The sequence below is a fragment of the Tachyglossus aculeatus genome, chromosome X4 (assembly GCF_015852505.1).
Source record: "Tachyglossus aculeatus isolate mTacAcu1 chromosome X4, mTacAcu1.pri, whole genome shotgun sequence".
NCBI lineage: Eukaryota > Metazoa > Chordata > Mammalia > Monotremata > Tachyglossidae > Tachyglossus > Tachyglossus aculeatus.
This window is the reverse complement of record NC_052098.1, coordinates 50,192,178-50,211,460: the sequence shown is the minus strand read 5'-3', so window position 1 is coordinate 50,211,460 and position 19,283 is coordinate 50,192,178. Positions and strand designations below refer to the sequence as shown.

The 19,283-nt window shown below is 45.5% G+C and overlaps 1 protein-coding gene across 1 annotated transcript; it reads right to left on the bottom strand.

Annotated features, from left to right (window-relative positions):
• Window positions 1-2,477: 2,477 nt before the first annotated feature.
• LOC119947913 (olfactory receptor 13D1-like) lies at window positions 2,478-6,677 on the bottom strand. Its single transcript, XM_038769565.1, has 2 exons — window positions 5,737-6,677; window positions 2,478-2,778 (listed from the first exon to the last, which is right to left on the bottom strand). Exons 1-2 carry the CDS (start codon window positions 6,675-6,677, stop codon window positions 2,478-2,480), a joined length of 1,242 nt encoding a protein of 413 aa, XP_038625493.1.
• Window positions 6,678-19,283: the final 12,606 nt, after the last annotated feature.

Sequence of the window (19,283 nt, the reverse complement as noted above, 5' to 3'; positions counted from 1 at the left end):
ACCAAAGTGATGGCAATTGTTAAGTACTTACTATGTGCCTGGCACTGTACTAAGGGCTGGGGTGGATCCAAACAAATCGAGTTGAACACAGTCTCTGTCCCATGTGGGGCTCACATTCCCAATCCCCGTTTTACAGATGAGGTCACTGAGGCCCAGCAAAGTAAAGCGACTTGCCTAAGATCACCCAGCAGGCAAGTGGTAGAGCTGAGATTAGAACCCATGACCTTTTGACTCCCAGCCCCGTGCTCTGTCCAGTAAAATGCGTAGGTGGGTACAGACCCAAATGCCAAGGCGACACAGAAGGGAAGAAGAAGGGTGCGGAACTGAGAGATTAGTCAAGGAAGCTCTTCCTGGAGGACTCTGGGATGGCTTTGAAGATGGGGAGAGCAGCGGACTGTCTGACCTGCATGGGGAGGGAGGGCGAAAGAGTCTTTGGGGAGATGGACGACATGGAAGTGCAGTGAGTAGGGTGGCCCTGGAAGAGCGGGAGGTGTGCGGGCTGGGTTGAAAGAAGAGATCAGTGAGGTGAGGTAGAAGGGGGAGACCTGATCGAGTGCTTTAAAACCGATGGTAAGGAGTTTTGATTGATGTGGAGATCGAGGACATCCATAACCCAAATGCCAAGTGCTTGCAGAGTATCTTTTTGTTTCCTAACGTTTAGGATATCACAGGGGGGTTAGAGAGCCCACCTCGGATGAAAGTGATAACCTGGATTGGTGTCATTCAGCTGGGGGGCACTGAATAGGAGTAGTAGCAGCAGTCCCCACGGAAAAGTCCTGGGACTTGGTCTATTGACCGTTAGATGGATTCTCCGGATTAAGGCCAAAATCAGTACCTAGTCACGTACCCTCTGAGAGGTGTGGGCTCCTTCCTCCACTCAAGCACTTGATGGCTTAGGGATGTCCGTTTGGGATGGATGAAATTTGTCTATCGAAACACCTATCAAATTTGGGCCATGCTTGGGGTTCATAACAACTCAGCTCACATTGCTTCTAAAATTTCAGTCAGTGATTTTTTTCCAGTCCCATTTGAACACATGGACGGGGACATCATTAGACACATCCTTTTTGATTACAAAGAACACTGATTCCCATGCACAAATGTGCATATAAAATAAACCACCTGTCACCTTCTCTGATGGAACAGGTTTCTGCTCAGCACGTTTCTCACGGCTTCTTTAACCTCCTTGTTCTTCAGACTGTAGATGATGGGATTCAGCATGGGATTCACCACTCCATAGGACAATCCAATTAATTCATCCAAAGTCTGTGTGTCTTTCGACTTGGACTTCATGTAGGTGAAAAGAGCAGAACCATAGAATAAGATCACCACGGTCAAGTGGGCTGAGCAGGTGGAAAAAGCTTTGAGCCTTCCCTCTGCAGACTTCATTCTTAGGGTGGTGGAGAGGTTGAAAACGTAAGAGGTGAAAATTAACAGCATTGGTATGAGCAATAAAATTACACATGCCAACGTCATGATTTTTACACTGAGGGCGAATGTCAGCACATACAAGCTTCAGAACTACTATTCATCTCTTCCATCCTATTCTCTTGGTGTCACCTGCAAAGATTCGGGGAAGGACACAGCTAACACCACCTGGCGTTATTACAGTAATAATGATAAAAAAATACTAACGATAAGAATTCTGGTATTTGTTAAGAGCTTACTACGTACCAAGCCCTGCAATGGGTAAGCCTTGGGGTGGATACAAGATAATCAGATCAGACAATACCGAATCCTTGAAACTTCAGGGGTGTATTTCCAAGCTGCTGAAAAGAAGGAATGCCACGATGCTACACAATAAGATCAGCTGATAGAATCTCTCAGCTCCAATATGCCAAAATCCTGGCTTATGGAAATGAATTTGGTGTACTTAGCCAGAAGACGCAGTGTGGCCTAGTTGGAAAGAGCACAGGAATGGTCCGAGCCCAGTGCACTGCGAGGGTCCCGGGGGGTGAGGGCGACCTTGACTATGAGTGTGGGTCACGTCCATCCGGCCAGCTCCTGCCTTCCATACTCCAGCCAGCCAGCCTATCAATCAATCAATCAATCAATTGTATTTATTGAGCGCCTACTGTGTGCAAAGCACTGTACTAAACGCTTGAGAAGTATAAGTCGGCAACATATAGAGACGGTCCCTACCCAACAGTGGGCTCACAGTCTAGAAATCACTGGTTCTCCAGGGTCGGGGGCAAATTCCTGGGAAACCTGGCTGACCAGGGTGGCGATGAAGGTCGTGGTCTGGGTGGTGGCCTTCCCCTCGTGATCCAGATCCTCCTCAAGAATGGGATAGAGGGGCTTGGGCGGACATCCGGGGGTTCTGCGGGGGCACTCCCTCATCCAGCCTGGAAGATAATGGTTCCGGCTCCGGGGCGGGGTCGAGGGAATTCCCCTCTTCCTCCTGCTCCTCCTCCTCCTTATTCTCCTCCTCCTCGTCCCCGCACGACCCCGAACACACGACCCGCTTCATCTCCTGCTCATTCACTGGGAGGTTCCTCCGCTTCTGTAACTCCTTGGCCCCCCGGGGGGCCAACTTCTGCTCCAACAGGGCCGCCTGCTGCCTTCTGACCTCGGGCTGCAACGAAGAAATATTTCGTCTCCCTCTCGCTGAGTTTCTCCTCTAGGGTTTTCTTTTCCTCCCGACACCATTCTCTGTCCCCTACGGCGGCTTGAGAAGCCGTAGCAAGGAGAACGCGGAGGACCGTCTCCCCCACTTTTTTTCCTGGTCCGGGCGGCGAAGGACGGGACCGGCGATGAAGAGCCGGGAAGGCTGTTTGCCTTTCCTCGAGGATCCGGGAATCGTCCCAGGGATTCCCTACCCAGCGGCGGTCTCATCTCGGGGTCTTCCATCCCCGATCCGCGAGGAAGGCTATCAGCCCCACGCCCCCACCTCCCCCATCCATCGCCAGTCGCCCATCCCATCCCATCCAGCGCTTAGGACAGCCTTGACACATAGTAAGCGCTTAACAAATACCATCATAATTATTATTACCCTTCGACATTTATGTCACCTGTCGCCGAGACGAGTTCGAGGATCGGTGCCACTAAGCCACGCTGCTTCACATTTCCATGTTACACGCACGTGGCCAAGCACCCTAGCTTCCAGTCCCACAAGCAACACTTCTGTCCCTATCTGTCATCTATTTGTATCGATGTCCATCTCCCGCCCTCTAGACGGTAAACTCGTTGTGGGCGGGGCCCGTGCTCTGTCCAGGAAAATGCTTAGGTGGGTACAGACCCAAATACCAAGTCTATTGTTGTATTTGTACTCCCCCAAGCGTTTAGTTCAGTGCTCTGCACACAGTAAGCGCTCAATAAAGCCGATCGAATGAATGAATTTGAATTGCAAAGAAAGGGGCATCCCCAGACCGGAGCTTACCGGGTCCGGGAGCCCCCTTTGAAAACGTCTCCCCTCCGCCCTGGGGCTGGGTTCCAGCCCACCCGCCGGCCAGTGATTCCCACAGATCGGTGCTAATCACCGGTGCTCAGCCCCGTCGTACCTTCCTTTTCCCTAAGCCACACCCGTCGTGTTGTGTTGTGTTGTCAGTATGAATGGGGGGACTCCGAGACAACCCCTCTTCCTCCCCCAACCCTACCTCACCTCCCTTCTCTCCTTCTACAGCCCAGCCCGCACCCTCTGCTCTTCTGCCGCTAACCTCCTCACTGTGCCTCGTCCTCGCCTGTCCCGCCGTCGACCCCCGGCCCACGTCATCCCCCTGGCCTGGAATGCCCTCCCTCCACACATCCGCCAAGCTAGCTCTCTTCCTCCCTTCAAAGCCCTACTGAGAGCTCACCTCCTCCAGGAGGCCTTCCCAGACTAGCCCCCTCCTTCCTCTCCCCCTCATCATCATCAATCGTATTTATTGAGCACTTACTGTGTGCAGAGCACTGTACTAAGCGCTTGGGAAGTACAAATTGGCAACATATAAAGACAGTCCCTACCCAACAGAGGGCTCCCTACCTCCTTCCCCTCCCCACAGCACCTGTATATATGTTTGTACATATTTATTACTCTATTTATTTTACTTGTACATATTTACTATTCTATTTATTTTATTTTGTTAATATGTTTTGTTTTCTTGTCTGTTTCCCCCTTCTAGACTGTGAGCCCGCTCTTGGGTAGGGACCGTCTCTGTATGTTGCCAACTTGTACTTCCCAAGCGCTTAGTACAGTGCTCTGCACACAGTAAGCGCTCAATAAATATGATTAAATGAATGAATGAATCCCTGCAGCCACCTTCGTTTGGGTGGGATAGGGTAAATACCAAAGTGATGGCAATTGTTAAGTACTTACTATGTGCCTGGCACTGTACTAAGGGCTGGGGTGGATCCAAGCAAATCGAGTTGAACACAGTCCCTGTCCCGTGTGGGGCTCACATTCTCAATCCCCATTTTTCAGTTGAGGTCACTGAGGCACAGAAAAGTAAAGCAACTTGCCCAAGGTCACCTGCGGACAAGTGGTGGAGCTGGGATTAGAACCTATGACCTTCTGACACCAAGCTCCGTGCTCTGTCCAATAAAATGCCTAGGTGGGTACAGACCCAAATGCCAAGACAACGCAGAAGGGAAGAAGGGTGGGGAACTGAGAGATTAGTCAAGGAAGGTCTTCCTGGAGGATATGTGACTTTGGGATGGCTTTGAAGATGGGGAGAGTGGCAGACTGTCTGACCTGCATGGGGAGGGAGTTTCGGGCAGAAGAGAGGGAGGGAGGGAGAAAGAGTCGTTGGTAAGATGGACGACATTGAGGTGCAGTGAGTAGAGTGACCCTGGAGGATCTGGAGGTGTGCGGGCTGGGTTGGAAGAAGAGATCAGTGGGGTGAAGTAGAAGGGAGAGACATGATCGAGTGCTTTAAAACCAATCGTAAGGAGTTTTTGATTGACGGGGAGATCGAGGACATCCGTGACCCAGATGCCAAGTGCTTGTAGAGTCTTTTTTGTTTTCTAACGTTTAGAATATCCCAGCAGGGTTAGAAAGCCCACATCGGATGAAAGTGATAACCTGGATTGGTGTCACTCTGCAGGGGGGCATCGAATAGGAGGAGTAGCAGTAGTCTCCACGGGAAAGTCCTGGGACTGGGCCTATTGACCCTTAGCCAGATTCTCTGGATTAAGGCCTGGCCCCCGCTTGTCACGTACCCTCTGAGAGGTGTGGGTTCCTTCCTCCACTTAAGCACTTGATGGTTTAGGGGCCCCCTCTTTCCTCTCCCCGTCATTGCCCTCTCCAACCCCCCCAATCTTACCTCTTTCCCCTCCCCACAGCACCTGTATATATGTATATATGTTTGTACATATTTATTACTCTATTTATTTATTTGTTTTACTTGTACATATCTATTCTATTTATTTTGTTAATATGTTTGGTTTTGTTCTCTGTCTCCCCCTTCTAGACTGTGGGCCCACTGTTGGGTAGGGACTGTCTCTATATGTTGCCAACTTGTACTTCCCAAGTGCTTAGTACAGTGCTCCGCACACAGTAAGCGCTCAATAAATACGATTGATTGATTGATTGACTGATCAATTGACTTAGGGGTGTCCATTTGGGATGGATGAAAATTTGGGCCATGCTTGGGGCTCATAACCACTCAGCTCGCATTGCTTCTAAAATTTCAGTCAGTGATTTTTTTTCCAGTCCCATTTGAATACATAGACGGGAACATCGTTAGACATATCCTTTTTGATTATAAAGAATGCTGATTCCCATGCATGAGCATGCATATAAAGTAAGCCACCTTTCACCTTCTCCAAAGGAACAGGTTTCTGCTCAGCACATTTCTCACGGCTTCTTTAACCTCCTTGTTCCTCAGACTGTAGATGATGGGATTCAGCATGGGATTCACCACTCCATAGGACAATCCAATTAATTCATCCAAAGACTGTGTGTCTTTCGACTTGGGCTTCATGTAGGTGAAAAGAGCAGAACCATAGAATAAGATCACCACGGTCAAGTGGGCTGAGCAGGTGGAAAAAGCTTTGAGCCTCCCCTCTGCAGACTTCATTCTCAGGATGGTGGAGAGGATGAAAATGTAAGAGATGAAAATTAACAGCACTGGTACGATCAATAAAATTACACATGCCAACGTCATGATTTTTACATTGAGGGAGATGTCAGCACATACAAGCTTCAGAACTGCCAGGATTTCACATGTAAGATGATCGATGGTGTGATTTCCACAGAAAGGCAAAATCATTACAAGACTAGTTTGGACTAGGGAGTTTAAACAGCCTAAAATCCAGGACCAGGATGCCATCTGCATGTATACAACCTTGTTCATGATGACGGGGTATTGCAGGGGACTGGAAATGGCCACGAAGCGGTCATATGCCATCATTGCCAAGAGTATACATTCAGTTGACCCCAAGCCAAGGGACATAAACATCTGTAGTGCACAGCCGATGAATGAAATCGATTTTCTCTTCGATATAAAAATGACCAGCATTTGAGGAATAGAGGAGGATGTGTAACAGATGTCCAGGAAAGAGAGGTTTCTGAGAAAGAAGTACATGGGGGTGTGAAGGCGGGAATCCACGATGGTAATGACAATGAGGAAGCTATTGCCCAGGAGGACTATCAGGTACATTAAAAGGGAAAGCCAAAAGACCAACCCCTGAATGACTGGGAATTGGGAAAAACCCAGCAAAAAGAACTCGGCCACAGTGGTGTCATTCATCTCTTCCATCCTATTCTCTTGGTGTCACCTGCAAAGATTCGGGGAAGGACACAGCTCACACCACCTGGCGTTATTACAGCAATAATGATAAAAAATACTAACGACAAGAATTGTGGTATTTGTTAAGTGCTTACTACGTACCAAGACCTGCACTGGGAAAGCCTTGGGGTGGATACAAGATAATCAGATCAGACAATACCAAATCCTTCAAACTTCAGGGGTGTATTTCCAAGTAGACTGAAAATACCGTGCTCTGCACATAGTAACAGCTCAATAAATACGATTGAATGAATGAATGAGGATCTGGGCTAGCAAGTGCTGTCTTGCTAGCTAATAGGAATGGCTCTGTTCTCCCTTTATATTCAGGACGACAATTTCCTAGAACCAACAAGAACAATTTTGGCTTTAACTGAGAGGTAACCAATGTGAACAATAGGTCTGAAGTCCGAGGAAGGAGTAATGCAGCAGGAGAGGTGGAAGCACCTTTTCCTCAATGTTTATGGGTTTTTTAACCTTATTTATTAAGCACTAACTATGTGCCAGGCCTTGTACAAATAGCTGGGGTAGACAAAAGCTATTCAGGTTGTACAGAGTGTCTCTATTGTATCAAACATCTGAAGTCCGGCTACCGGCAACATAAGGAACCCCACAGAGCCAAATACTTGTTGGTAGTACCAAAATTGAGAGGTGCCATTTGGATTTTTAAAAAGAGCTTCTTCCTACTGGGACAAAACCTGCCCCCTTGCAGTGTGTTTAATTGTTTCTTTTGCCCGGATTTACTTGACCATAGTCAGGGCTTCTCCTATGGTCTGTTCTCCCATCTCCAAAAAGTCTTCCCATCCCCTGGTCCCAAGTCTTGGAAATCTTTAGACTATGAGCCCTGTTTGGGACAGGGACTGTGTCCAACCTGATTAACCTCTGTCTTAGTGCTTAGAAAAGTGCTTAATGCATAGTAATTGCTTAACAAATACCACGGTAATAATAACACCCTTAAGGCTGCCATTTAAATTTCTTCCACCACTCCCCACCTCCATTCCCATTTACCTCAGGTGTGAGATCCAGCTTTCTCTTAGATTCACCTTAGGTCACTTCTTAGCTTCTTGGTATTTCTATTGTCTGAGCAAATAACACTGTTTCTAATCCATTTCAAAACGTTTCTTGCTTACATGAGCCAGCATCAAAGCAATTATTCATTCTTCTTCGGAGTCACTTTCACCAGTATGCGGACGTTGTAGTATACTGTCAGCATCATCACATCTACTGAAATTAATTTCCAAGATCTCTATTATTAATAAAGATTCCTCCTGAGTCATAAACGTGTTTATCCAAGCACAATTTGAGAGGCTTGTGCTATTAAGAAATATTGTGAATAGAAAACATACCCTTCCACCCCGAAAAAAGTAAAAGAATATTAGGTACAAATAAGATGGAATTTATTTGCAGTGAGCCAAACAACTCCCCTCTCTACCCTAAACACTGACTTTAATCTGTGGCCCAGGCAAAGCTCCAAAGGATCAACCAAAGGATCTAGAGGGTAATTTAAATCCTTCATCATTCTTAGGGATCCTTTAATCCCTGAAGCAATTTAAAGTTGTAACTCTGAACCATGCAGAAGTTAAGAACTTTTGGATGCTTCAGGGATAACCTACTGCAGGTATTGTTGTAAATATTGATTGTTCCTCTGAGCCCCAAGAGGCAGGTGAGAACATTATCATCAAGATTACTGTGATTTTCCTGGTCCATATCCTGGAGCAAGGTTGAAATGGGAGTGAGGGCAGGTGAGAAGTTGGCAGAGGTGTTACCGTGATACCGGAAATGCTATCGGTTGGGTGAGCGGCTGTCTCAGTGTCCTCTTAGAACAGGGGAGAAGTAGTGTGACCTAGTGGAAAGAGCACAGGCCTGGGAGTCAGAAGGACCTGGGTTCTAATCCCTGCTCTGCCACTTGTCTGCTGTGTGACCTTGGTCAATTCACTTCATTTCTCTGTGCCTCAGTTCCCTCATCTCTAAAATGAGGATTAAGACCGTGAACCCCACGTGGAACATGAACTGTGTCCAACCTGATTAATTTGTGTACCCCAGCACTTAGTACAGTTCCTGGCACTTAGTAAGTGCTTAATAAATACCATTTTAAAAAATGGAAGACATTAAACACGTGGAAAAAGATGCCTAAGTGGGATAAGGCTTCGACAGTTGTGTCATCTTCTAATTCACAAGACAGGTGTGTGTGAGCCTCAGAGTGTTTGTGAATTGAAATTTTATCTCTAGGTGTTGTCCCTTCTTTCCCCTTCACCCATTTAGATTGTGAGCTATTTGTGGTCAGGGACTACACCTGTACATACCTTTGCTGTGATTTCCTTTAAAGACTCTGCTCCAATTCAGGGAACCAAATGACCACTCTTGGGGATCAAGGATCAACTGCAGACATTAGATTTGCCAACACCTAACTAGTAAGTCCATGTAGCAGACACCTAAAACCCCTGTTCAGTTTGTGTGATTTGTAGAGTCTAGGTGATGCTAGAAGCCTGTTTTGTCTTTAAGCCTTGGAGGGGAATCTAACATTATCAACATTTGCATCTACTCCAGCGCTTAGTACGGTGCCTGGCATATAATGATAATTATAATTATGGTATTTGTTAAGCGTATACTATGTGACAGGCACTGTACTAAGCGCTGGGGTGGATATAAGCAAATCAAGTAGGACACAGTCCCTGTCCCATGTGGGGCTCACAGTCCCCATTTTACAGATGAGGTAACTGAGGCCTGGAAAAGTTAAATGACTTGCCCAAGGTCACACAGCAGACATGTGGCAGAGCCGGGATCAGAACCCACGACCTGAAGAAACGACCACATCTCCTTGTCCCCCAAATCTGTTGTATTGTACTCTCATTTAGTCAGTCACTCATATTTACTGAGTGCTTACTGTGTGCTACAAAGAGAGGAAAGAAGAAAGGAATTCAAAAATTTAGTCCTGAAGATTCTCATGATTATCCATCAGGCATGTGTTCTGTGTCCTCTCGACTGTATTTCCTCTCCTTCCTGCCTTCTCCTGTTTCATCTATCATGGCTGCTTTAGACTGTAGACTGTAAAATGGATTATAAACTCAATATGGTCAGGGAATGTGTCTGCTAATTCTGTTCTATCACACCCTCTCAAGTGCTTAGTACAGTGCTCTGTGTGTAGTACTGTACTTACCTAAGCACTTAGCACAGTGTTCTTGCTACAGTAAGTGCTCAATAAATGTGAATGATTGATATAGTAAGCACTCAATAAATACCATTGATTGATTGATTGATTTCTGGGGTTATGGAGCTTAAGGGGGAGTACACCACATTCTGTCTAATTACAATTTCAGACAAAGCATGGTTAAACAATCAATCATATTTATTGAGCACTTACGGTGTGCAGAGCACTGTATCAAGCACTTGGAGTACAACACAACAATATAATGGAAACATTCCATGACCACAACAAGCTTACTGCCTAGAGGATGAGCGCCCTGATGCCCACCCTTGGTTTACCTTTCCCTCTCATCATCATTGTCCACACTTTTCTCTTTGTGACTCCTTGAAGCTTCTGTTTCACTTGACTTTCTTCCATGCCCTTGAACCCTTAACCTCCTTTAGCTGACACAGTCCTGCACAATAACTCTACCTGTCTTGGTAGTTTGGGTTTTTTAGTGTTTTACAGCTTTGTTATTGCCAACTGTCCTTCCTATACTAATAATAATAATGATTATTGTGGCATTTGTTAAGCGCTTACTATAGACCAGGCACTGTACTAAGCGCTGGGGTAGATACAAAGTAAATAGGGCTGGTCACAGTCCCTGTCCCACATGGGGCTCACAGTCCCAATCCCCATTTTACAAATGAGGTAACTGAGGCCCAGAGAAGTGCAGTGACTTGCCCAAGGTCACACCACAGACAAAAGGCAGAACCAGGATTAGAACTCATGAACTTCTGACTCCCAGGCCCATGCTCTATCCACTATGCCATGCTACAGCCTGCATCTTCCAGGACCACCCAAGGTATGGAATGGGATAGGACCATAGTGGAGCAGGAAGAGGGCAGAGCCATGGCGGTTTCCTTGCCTCACTTTCTCCCCCACCCACTTTCCAGGAAATGGACAATGTAATGGCCCGGTATCAAATTGGTCTAGTTGGGTCAGGGGCAAGCCACTGACAGTTACACCTAGACTCTGGTGGCTTGTTCAGAGTGGGTTCCTTTTCTCCTCTTAATCAGTCAAAGTGGCCATCATAACTGGTTTGGCTAACAAGGCTCCGGGTACATGTTTCTGCTAAATAGTGTAAACTATTAACAAGTCCCTGGGACTTAATCCCATTATAACCTATGTGAACTTCAACCCCTGGGACTAATAGACTTTAACTCATAATAATGCCCTGTGCTACTAGGTTTCCTCCTACAGAGTTATTTGTAGTCAGTGCATTAGTTTGGATTCCGGAGGGAGGGTCATTAATGGAGGTAATGAAGAGAAGGAAATACATGAAACCTTCTCTTATTTGGGGCTGGATCCAGGAGGAAAGAGTTCAGCTGGGGGCCCCCGACCCATGTGACCTGATGACATCATGGGGTGCACACCATGTGATGTCATCTCATAGCACTGCTCAGGTGGCGAAGCAGGGAGCTCTCTCTGGGGTCACTTATTCCTATTCTGAACAGCACCTAGCTGCCTCCTGGGCCGTGGGAGGACAGGGTCCTCAACTATGGAGAAATGGAGTGGGGACTCCAAAGGGCATGGCAAGGGTAGTGCCTGAGATCTTCTAGACTGTGAGCCCGTTGTTGGGTAGGGACCATCTCTATATGTTACCAACTTGTACTTCCCAAGCGCTTAGTACAATGCTCTTCACAAAGTAAGCGCTCAATCAATACGATTGATTGATATGTTGCCGACCTGTACTTCCCAAGAGCTTAATACAGTGCTCTCCACACAGTAAGTACTCAATAAATACAATTGAATGAATGAATGAATTCCCCATTCCTCCAAACAGCATGACCCAGCTTCCCAGATCAGATCTTACAGCACCCACCAGTTGCTAAGTTAAGGGGGAAGGGGCAGCAACCAGAAAGCCCCCTGTAGGCAGCGGGAAGTGGCCTTCAGCCACTGGGATAGATCAGTACCCTGTTCTTCTGAGCATGGCTGAATTCTGAGCTGGATAGAGAGGACAGGACAGATTTTAGCAATGTTGTGAAGGCAAAACTGACAGGTTTTGGTGACAGTTAGCTTATGGGTTGAATGAGAGAGATGGGATGAGGATAATATTCACCTTATGGGCTCATGAGGCGAAGGGATAGTGATGCCCTCTACCATAATAGGAAAGTGGGGGGCGCAACAGTTTTTGGGTGGGAAGATGAGGAGTTCTGTATTGATCACTTTGAGCTAGAGGTGTTGGTGGGACTCCAAGGACAGATTTCCTGAACGCAGGAGGAAATACAAGACTACACAGAAGAAGAGAGATCAGCGCTGGAGACATAGATTTGGGAATTATCCACATGCAGATGATAGTTGAAGCCATGGGAGAAAATGAATTTTTCAAGGGAATGGGTGTAGATGGAGAATACGAGAAGACCCAGAACTGAGCCTTGAAGGACTCCCAGAAATAGGGGGTGGAGGCAGATAAGAAGCCGGTGAAAGAGACTGGCAGTGAGTGGTTAAAGATCTAGGACAGAACCAGGAGAGGATGGTGTCAGTGAAGCCAAGGTTAGATAATGTTTCCAGGAGAATGGGATGATCCACAGTGTCAAAGGCAGCTGAGAGGTCAAAGAGGATCGGGATGGAGTAGAGGCCTTTGGATTTGGCAACTTTGACCTTAGAGAAGGCAATGTATGTGGAATGAATGGGGTGGAAGCCAAACTGGAGGAGGTGAAGGAGAGAACTGTAGGAGAGGAAGTGGAGGCAGCAGATGTAGTCAGTGCACATAAGGAGTTTGGAGAGGAATGGTAGGAGGGAGATGGAGCGATAACTGGTGGGAGGCGCAGGGACAAGGGAAGGGTTTTTTAGGATAGGGGTTAGGTGAGTATGCTTGAAAGCAGTGAGGAAGAAGCCAATGTAGAGTGAACAGTTGAAGATGGTGGTCAGGGAGGGAAGAAGTGGGAGCAAGTGCTTTGATAAGGTGCAAAGGAAGGGGGTCGGAAGCACAGGCGAAGGGGGTAGCTTTTGAGAGGAGGCAGGAGCTCTGCTCTTGAGATACTGCTGGGAAGGCTGGGAGAGTGAAAAAGGGGCAGGAGTAGGGAGGGACTAAAGAGGACTGGGAGGTTTTAGGGAAGATTCTGCCCCTTGGTTTCCTTATATCAAAAAGTATGTGGTCAGGTCATTATGGGCAAGAGAGGGTGGGGTGGAGGAGCAGGGCTACAGGGAGCCTGAGGAGGGAATTAAATGTTTGGAACAACTGGTGAGGAGAATGGGAATGGTATAAAGATGATAAGATTAGGATCTTCAAGATCCCACTCCAGCAGTCCTTCCAATCCCATCCATTCTCACTTTAAAAAGCCACTTATGTTCACTCTTATTCTAGACCTGACTGCCATATTCAAATGCTCACTCAAAGGATTGGTGGTCATGAGTCAGTGTTAGCAGTCATACCCACATGCGCAGAATAAAATCCCATTTTCTGTAGCATCAACTTCAAATCCAGAAAACATCTATGTACACAGATTATTTCAAATTGTGCTAAAATATCTCCTAATAACTAGAAAAACAGTGCAATCAACCAATCAATCGTCTGGGCATAGCAGCGTGGCTTACTGGATAGAGCATGGGACTGGAAATCAGAAGGACCTGGATTCTATCCTGGCTCTGCTACATGTCTGTTGTGTAGCCTCAGGCAAGTCACTTCACATCTCTGGGCTTCAGTTATCTCATCTGTAAAATGGGGAGTAAGAGCGTGAGCTCCATGTGGGACAGGGACTGCGTCCAACTTAATAAACTTGTATCTGCCCCAGCGCTTAGAACAGTTCTTGGCACATAGTAAGCACTTAACAAGTGCCACAATGATTGTTATTAATATTAGTTTTTATTAAATGCTTACTCTGTTCAGACCCCTGTACTGTTTGGAAAAGTACAAATAATTAGTAGAAGTGTGTACCTTTTTAAATGTCTAAAATTACTAGGGCGTATCTTTTTTATGGTATTATTTTAAGTAATAATAATAATAATAATAATAATGATGGCATTTGTTAAGTGCTTACTATGTGCAGAGCACTGTTCTAAGCGCTGGGGGGGGGATACAAGGTGATCAGGTTGTCCCACGGGGGGCTCACAGTCTTAATCCCCATTTTACAGATGAGGTAACTGAGGCTCAGAGAAGTTAAGTGACTTGCCCAAGGTCACACAGCAGACATGTGGTGGAGTCAGGATTAGAACCCATGACCTCTGACTCCAGAGCCCGTGCTCTTTCCACTGAGCCACGCTGCTTCGTTGCAATGCCACGGTCCTAGGAGTCAGAGGGCCTGAGAAGTGAAGTGACTTGCCCAAAGTCACAGAGCTGACAAGTGGCGGAGCTGGGATTTGAACCCATAACCTCTGACTCCAAAGCCCGGGCTCTTTCCACTGAGCCACGCTGCTTCTATGTGCTTACTATGTGCCAGGCACAGTACTAATCACTGGTGTAGATTCAAGATAACCAGGTTGGAAACAGGCCCTGCCCATGTGGGGCTCACAGTCCAAGTTGGATGGAGAGCAGATACTGAATCCCCATTTAATAGATGAGGAAACTGAGGTAACAGAGAAGTGAAGTGACCTGCCAAAGGTCACACAGCAGGCAGGTGGTGGGGGTGGGATTAAAACCCAGGTCGTCTGACAACCAGGCCCATGCTTTTTTCACTGGGCCACACTGCTTCTCAACCCCTTGGGTGACTAGATCCTCCTATCCTGCAATTAAATGTCCTATCGATAATGGTAAATGAAATGTGTTTGCATTACCACAGTCTAGGCATTGGGCTAAGGCCTGGAGACCAGCTTGAACCTAAGGCAGAAAAGTATTTTCTTGCTCCAAAGGCTCTGAAAAAGCATGTGACTTTTATATTTATTCAAACAGGTTCAGTGTAATTGGATCTTTGGGACATTTTCCCCAAAGCATCACAAGTTTCTAAACCTGCCTCTTTCAGACACTAAACTTTAAATTGTTTAGGGTCTTTACATCTATCCCCAAAGTGATAAAGTAGTTAAATGATCTTAAAGCTCCAGTGGCTGATCCTTTGGAGCTTTTACCTGGAGTGGAGAAAGGAGCCTATATTTGGTAATAACTATGATTCTTACCTTTGAAATTCTTGAAAGACTTTAGCATTTGGGACATATGCATTTTCTTTCCCAAGTTTCACATTTTTATTAACTGGATTGAACCAAAGTGGGAAATTCTCTCAAATAAATCTAACTTCAGTAAGTCTAACTCAAATAAGTCTAACATTCTTGAATACACTAGAATCCCGAATGCAAGAATATCAGAATCAACTTCAGCCATGGCATTTAATCAAACCCAGAGCCATCTCAGAACCTTTGAAATGTATGAAGAACTAAGATTGCTGACTTAAAAAGTAACACAGGAAGTTAAAAAGGAGTAATGTAGTAACAACAAGCCAGGAGGAATCAGCCGCACAACTGGAAGGAATGTTGTGAATGGAAAATGCCAATTCATTGAATTACCAGCATAAGTAGAGAAAGAGAAATGAAAGTTAGAGGAGTGTAGAGAACTCTGCAAATGCTGTTTGGGGACATGAAATGGCTGCTGTATTTGGGGATGCTAACACCTGGCTGGAAATAGCAACGGGGGAAGCAATATCCTAATGGAGAAGGTTAGGGGTGTTGGAAAAAGTGTATGATGAAGCGACAAATGATTACAACACTTAAGACAAGGACAAAAATTGTTGAAGAAAACAAACATGAAAGCTTCAGGTATGAACTGTGTACATAGAAATATGGTAAAAGTTTCTGTTTTGACCTAGCTTAATAAAGAGTCTGTAATCTCCTGTGAGCTCTCATCAAACCAATTGTGCCTCTTTATCTATATGTAGTACACTAAATAATAGTAGTCTGTGGGAAAAGTTCAATTTTTTCAGTTAATATTTTCAGGTAGCCCATAGAAGTAGACAGTTAGGGATTTCTTTCAAAAGTATTCCTAAATGTGGATCACAAAGCATGTGGATGTAGTTTCACCACCTTATATTTAGTAAAGTATGAAAATAATTAGCTGTAATTATGCTACTGATCATTAACTATTGCATTCATCATACATAAATAAGCACAGAGCATTGCACCAAGTCAGCACTCAATAAATGTTACTATTAGGGAACATGTTACTACTAGGGAAATGTTACTTTAATGTTACCAGTAGGGAAAATGAGCAAGCTGGTCCTAGTTTTCAAACTAGTTATATGAAAGCTCAGCAATCATTGCAATTTTGCATCGTGAAGTCTAAGGTATATAATTATTAAAATATTTCTCATTAGAAAAAAATGCAACATTAGAACATTAGTGCAAAAGTACTATAACAGAGACAGAGTGTTACAGCTGTAATTATAATAGGCAACTTTGAAAGCAGTTTGATGTACAGTGAAAATGAGATGGATGATAAATATGTTTTAAATATTAGCAGTGGTATAAAAGAGCAGAGCATCCCAAAGTGTATTACTTCCTTTTCTCTCTTACTCAATTTTCCAGCCAAGAAAAGAGGTTTTCTTATTCCTCTACACCATTTGAAGTTCTCTTGGTAAGGATGGAGTATTAGTTGAACTGTTCTGTCATTAGCTGAGAGTATATTGGTGTTCTAAAGTATATTGGTGTTCTAAGAACCCTCTCCTGATCCTCTCCTGATCTCATACTACTAAACCACAACCCTAGATCAGCTCACCAGTATGCTTCCTCCGCTCCTGTGCTCAACCTGCAGAGTGCTGCTGACAGAAATCTAGCCACCTGGCTGACCTCATCCATCTCAACTTCATCGTCACTTGCTTTAATTCTGCCCTCTCTTCCGACCCACAGCAGCAGTACTTCTCCAGTCTTCCTGACTCCCATACCCAATGTCCCAGCCACCTGTTTCAAACGTTAACTCCCTCCTCAAACCCCTTGTCTCCCCCTCCCACATTTCCTTCCCTTGATCACATAGTCTGATAAAATTGAAACCATCAGGGATAATCTCCCCAAAATGCCCCCAATTCCCTTCTAGTCCCACCCTCCTATGGCATTCTCTTTGACTCTCCCAATTTTTCCTGCAGTATCTCCAGAGATCTCTCTCCTATGCTCCAAATCTACTCCCTCCACCTGTGCCTCTGACCCCATCCCTTCACACCTTATCAAAACACTTGCTCCCTTCTTTCTTCCCTCCCTGATTGCCGTCTTCAATCATTCACTTTCCAATGGCTTCTATCTTGCTGCTTTCAAACATGCTCATGTCTCCCCCATCTTAAAAAATAACCCTCTTTTGATCCATTATTATTTCCCCATCTGCCTCCTACCATTCGTCTCCAAACTCCTTGAGCAAATTGTCTACACCCTACTCCAATTCTCTCCTTGGTCCCCTCCAATATGGTTTCTGCCCCTTTCACTCCCCAGAAACTGCCTGCCAATGACTTTCTTCTTGCCAAATCTGATGGCCTCTACTCCATCCTAATCCTTCTTGACCTCTCATCTGTAAGAATAATAATAGTAATTGGTTAAGTGCTTGCTATGTGCCAAACACTGTACTAAGCACTGTACTACAAGTCTAAGTAGGAGGGAGAACAGGTATTGAATCACCATTTTGCAGATGAGCTGACTCAGGCAGAGGAGTTAAGTGACTTGTGCAGAGTCACACAGCAGGTACTTGGTGGAGGTGAGATTACAAGCCAGGTCTTCTGACTCCCAGGCCCATGCTCTTTCCAGTAGGATGTGTTGTTCACCACTACCTCCAACGCTGTGGACCACCATCTTCTCCTGGAAACATTATCCAACCTTGGCTTGACTGGCACTTTCCTCTCCTGGTTCTGCTCCTATCTCTCTGATTGTTCCTTCTCATTCTCCTTTGCAGCCTCCTCCTCTTCCTCCCACCCTTTGACAGTGGAGGTCCCTAAAAGCTCAGTTCTGGGTCTCTTTTTATTCTCCATCCACACCCACTCCCTTGGAAAACTCAATCACTCCCATGGCTTCAACTGCCATCACTATGCAAATGACTCCCAAAGTTATCTCTCCAGCCTTGATCTCTCTCCTTCTCTGCAGTTTTGTATTTCCTTTTGCCTTCAGGGCATTTCTACTTGGATGTCCCAAGGACATCTCAAACATAGCATGTCCAAAACAGAACTCCTCATCTTCCCACTCAAACCCTGTCCACCCCGTGACATTCCCATCACTGTAGACAGCACCACCACCCTTCCTGTCTCACAATCCCTTAACCTTGGCATTAATCAATCAATCCATCAAGTATATTAATTATTAGTAATAATAATAGTTATGGTATTTGTTAAGCACTATGTGTTAAGCATTGTTCTAAGCACTGAGGTAAATACAAGGTAATCAGGTTGTCCCAAGTGGGTCTCACAGTCTCAATCCCCATTTTACAGATAAGGTAATTGAGGCACAGAGAAGTTAAGTGACTTGCCCAAGGTCACTCAGCAAACATGTGGCCGAGCCAGGATTAGAATCCATGACCTCCGACGTTCAAGCCCGTGCTCTTGACAATTGGCCATGCTGCTCCTCATGCTTACTGAGTACTTACTGTATGCAGAGCACCGTACTAAGCACTTGGGAGGGTACACTATAACTGAGTTAGTAGATACGTTCCCTGCTCACAACAAGCATCTATTCACGTCTCTCCTGTCGGTTTGTGCTCAGTGCTTAAACAGTGCTCAGCACTTAGAACAGTGCTTTGTACATAGTAAACGCTTAAATATCATCAATTTTTTTCTACCTCACAAAATTGCTAATATCTGCCCTTTCCTCTCCACCCAAATTGCTACTTTGCTGATCCAAGCACTTAGCCTAACCCACTTTGACTCCAGCATGAGCCTCCTTGCTGACCTCCCTGCCCGCTGTCTCTTCCCACTGAAGTCCATACTTTGCCACCCGGATCATTTTTCAGTCCATGTCTCCCGACTCCCTAAGAACTTTCAGTGGTTGCTCCATCATCTCTCCATCAAACAGAAACTCCTTACCATTGGCTTTCAAACATTCAATCAGCTCCCCCCATCCTGGTTTATCTCACTACACACCAGCCTCTACATTTGGCTTGATCACTGTGTGACAGAGACTGTGTCTGGCCTGATTATCTTGTAACTTCTCCAGCCCTCGGTACAGTGTTTGGCACATAGTAAGCACTTAACGAATACCCCAATTCTTATTATAATTATTATGCCTTCCTGGCCCCAACCCCACACCACAGTATCCATTAAAAGCATTATTTTCCATTCTTCTTACCTCACTCCTGAAAATTATTTGGGTACTTTTAGCACAGACACATTGCTGCATTTTACCCATAAAAAGGCCCTACTTCCCTAATGAAAATCTGGCCCAAACCTTCCTCAGTAATCTGGGTAAATTGCCCTTCCTCCAGAAATGATTCACTTCATTCCTATGTGATTACCATCCTTTTTAAAAAAGAATGGTATTTGTTAGGCACTTGCTACGTGTCAGGC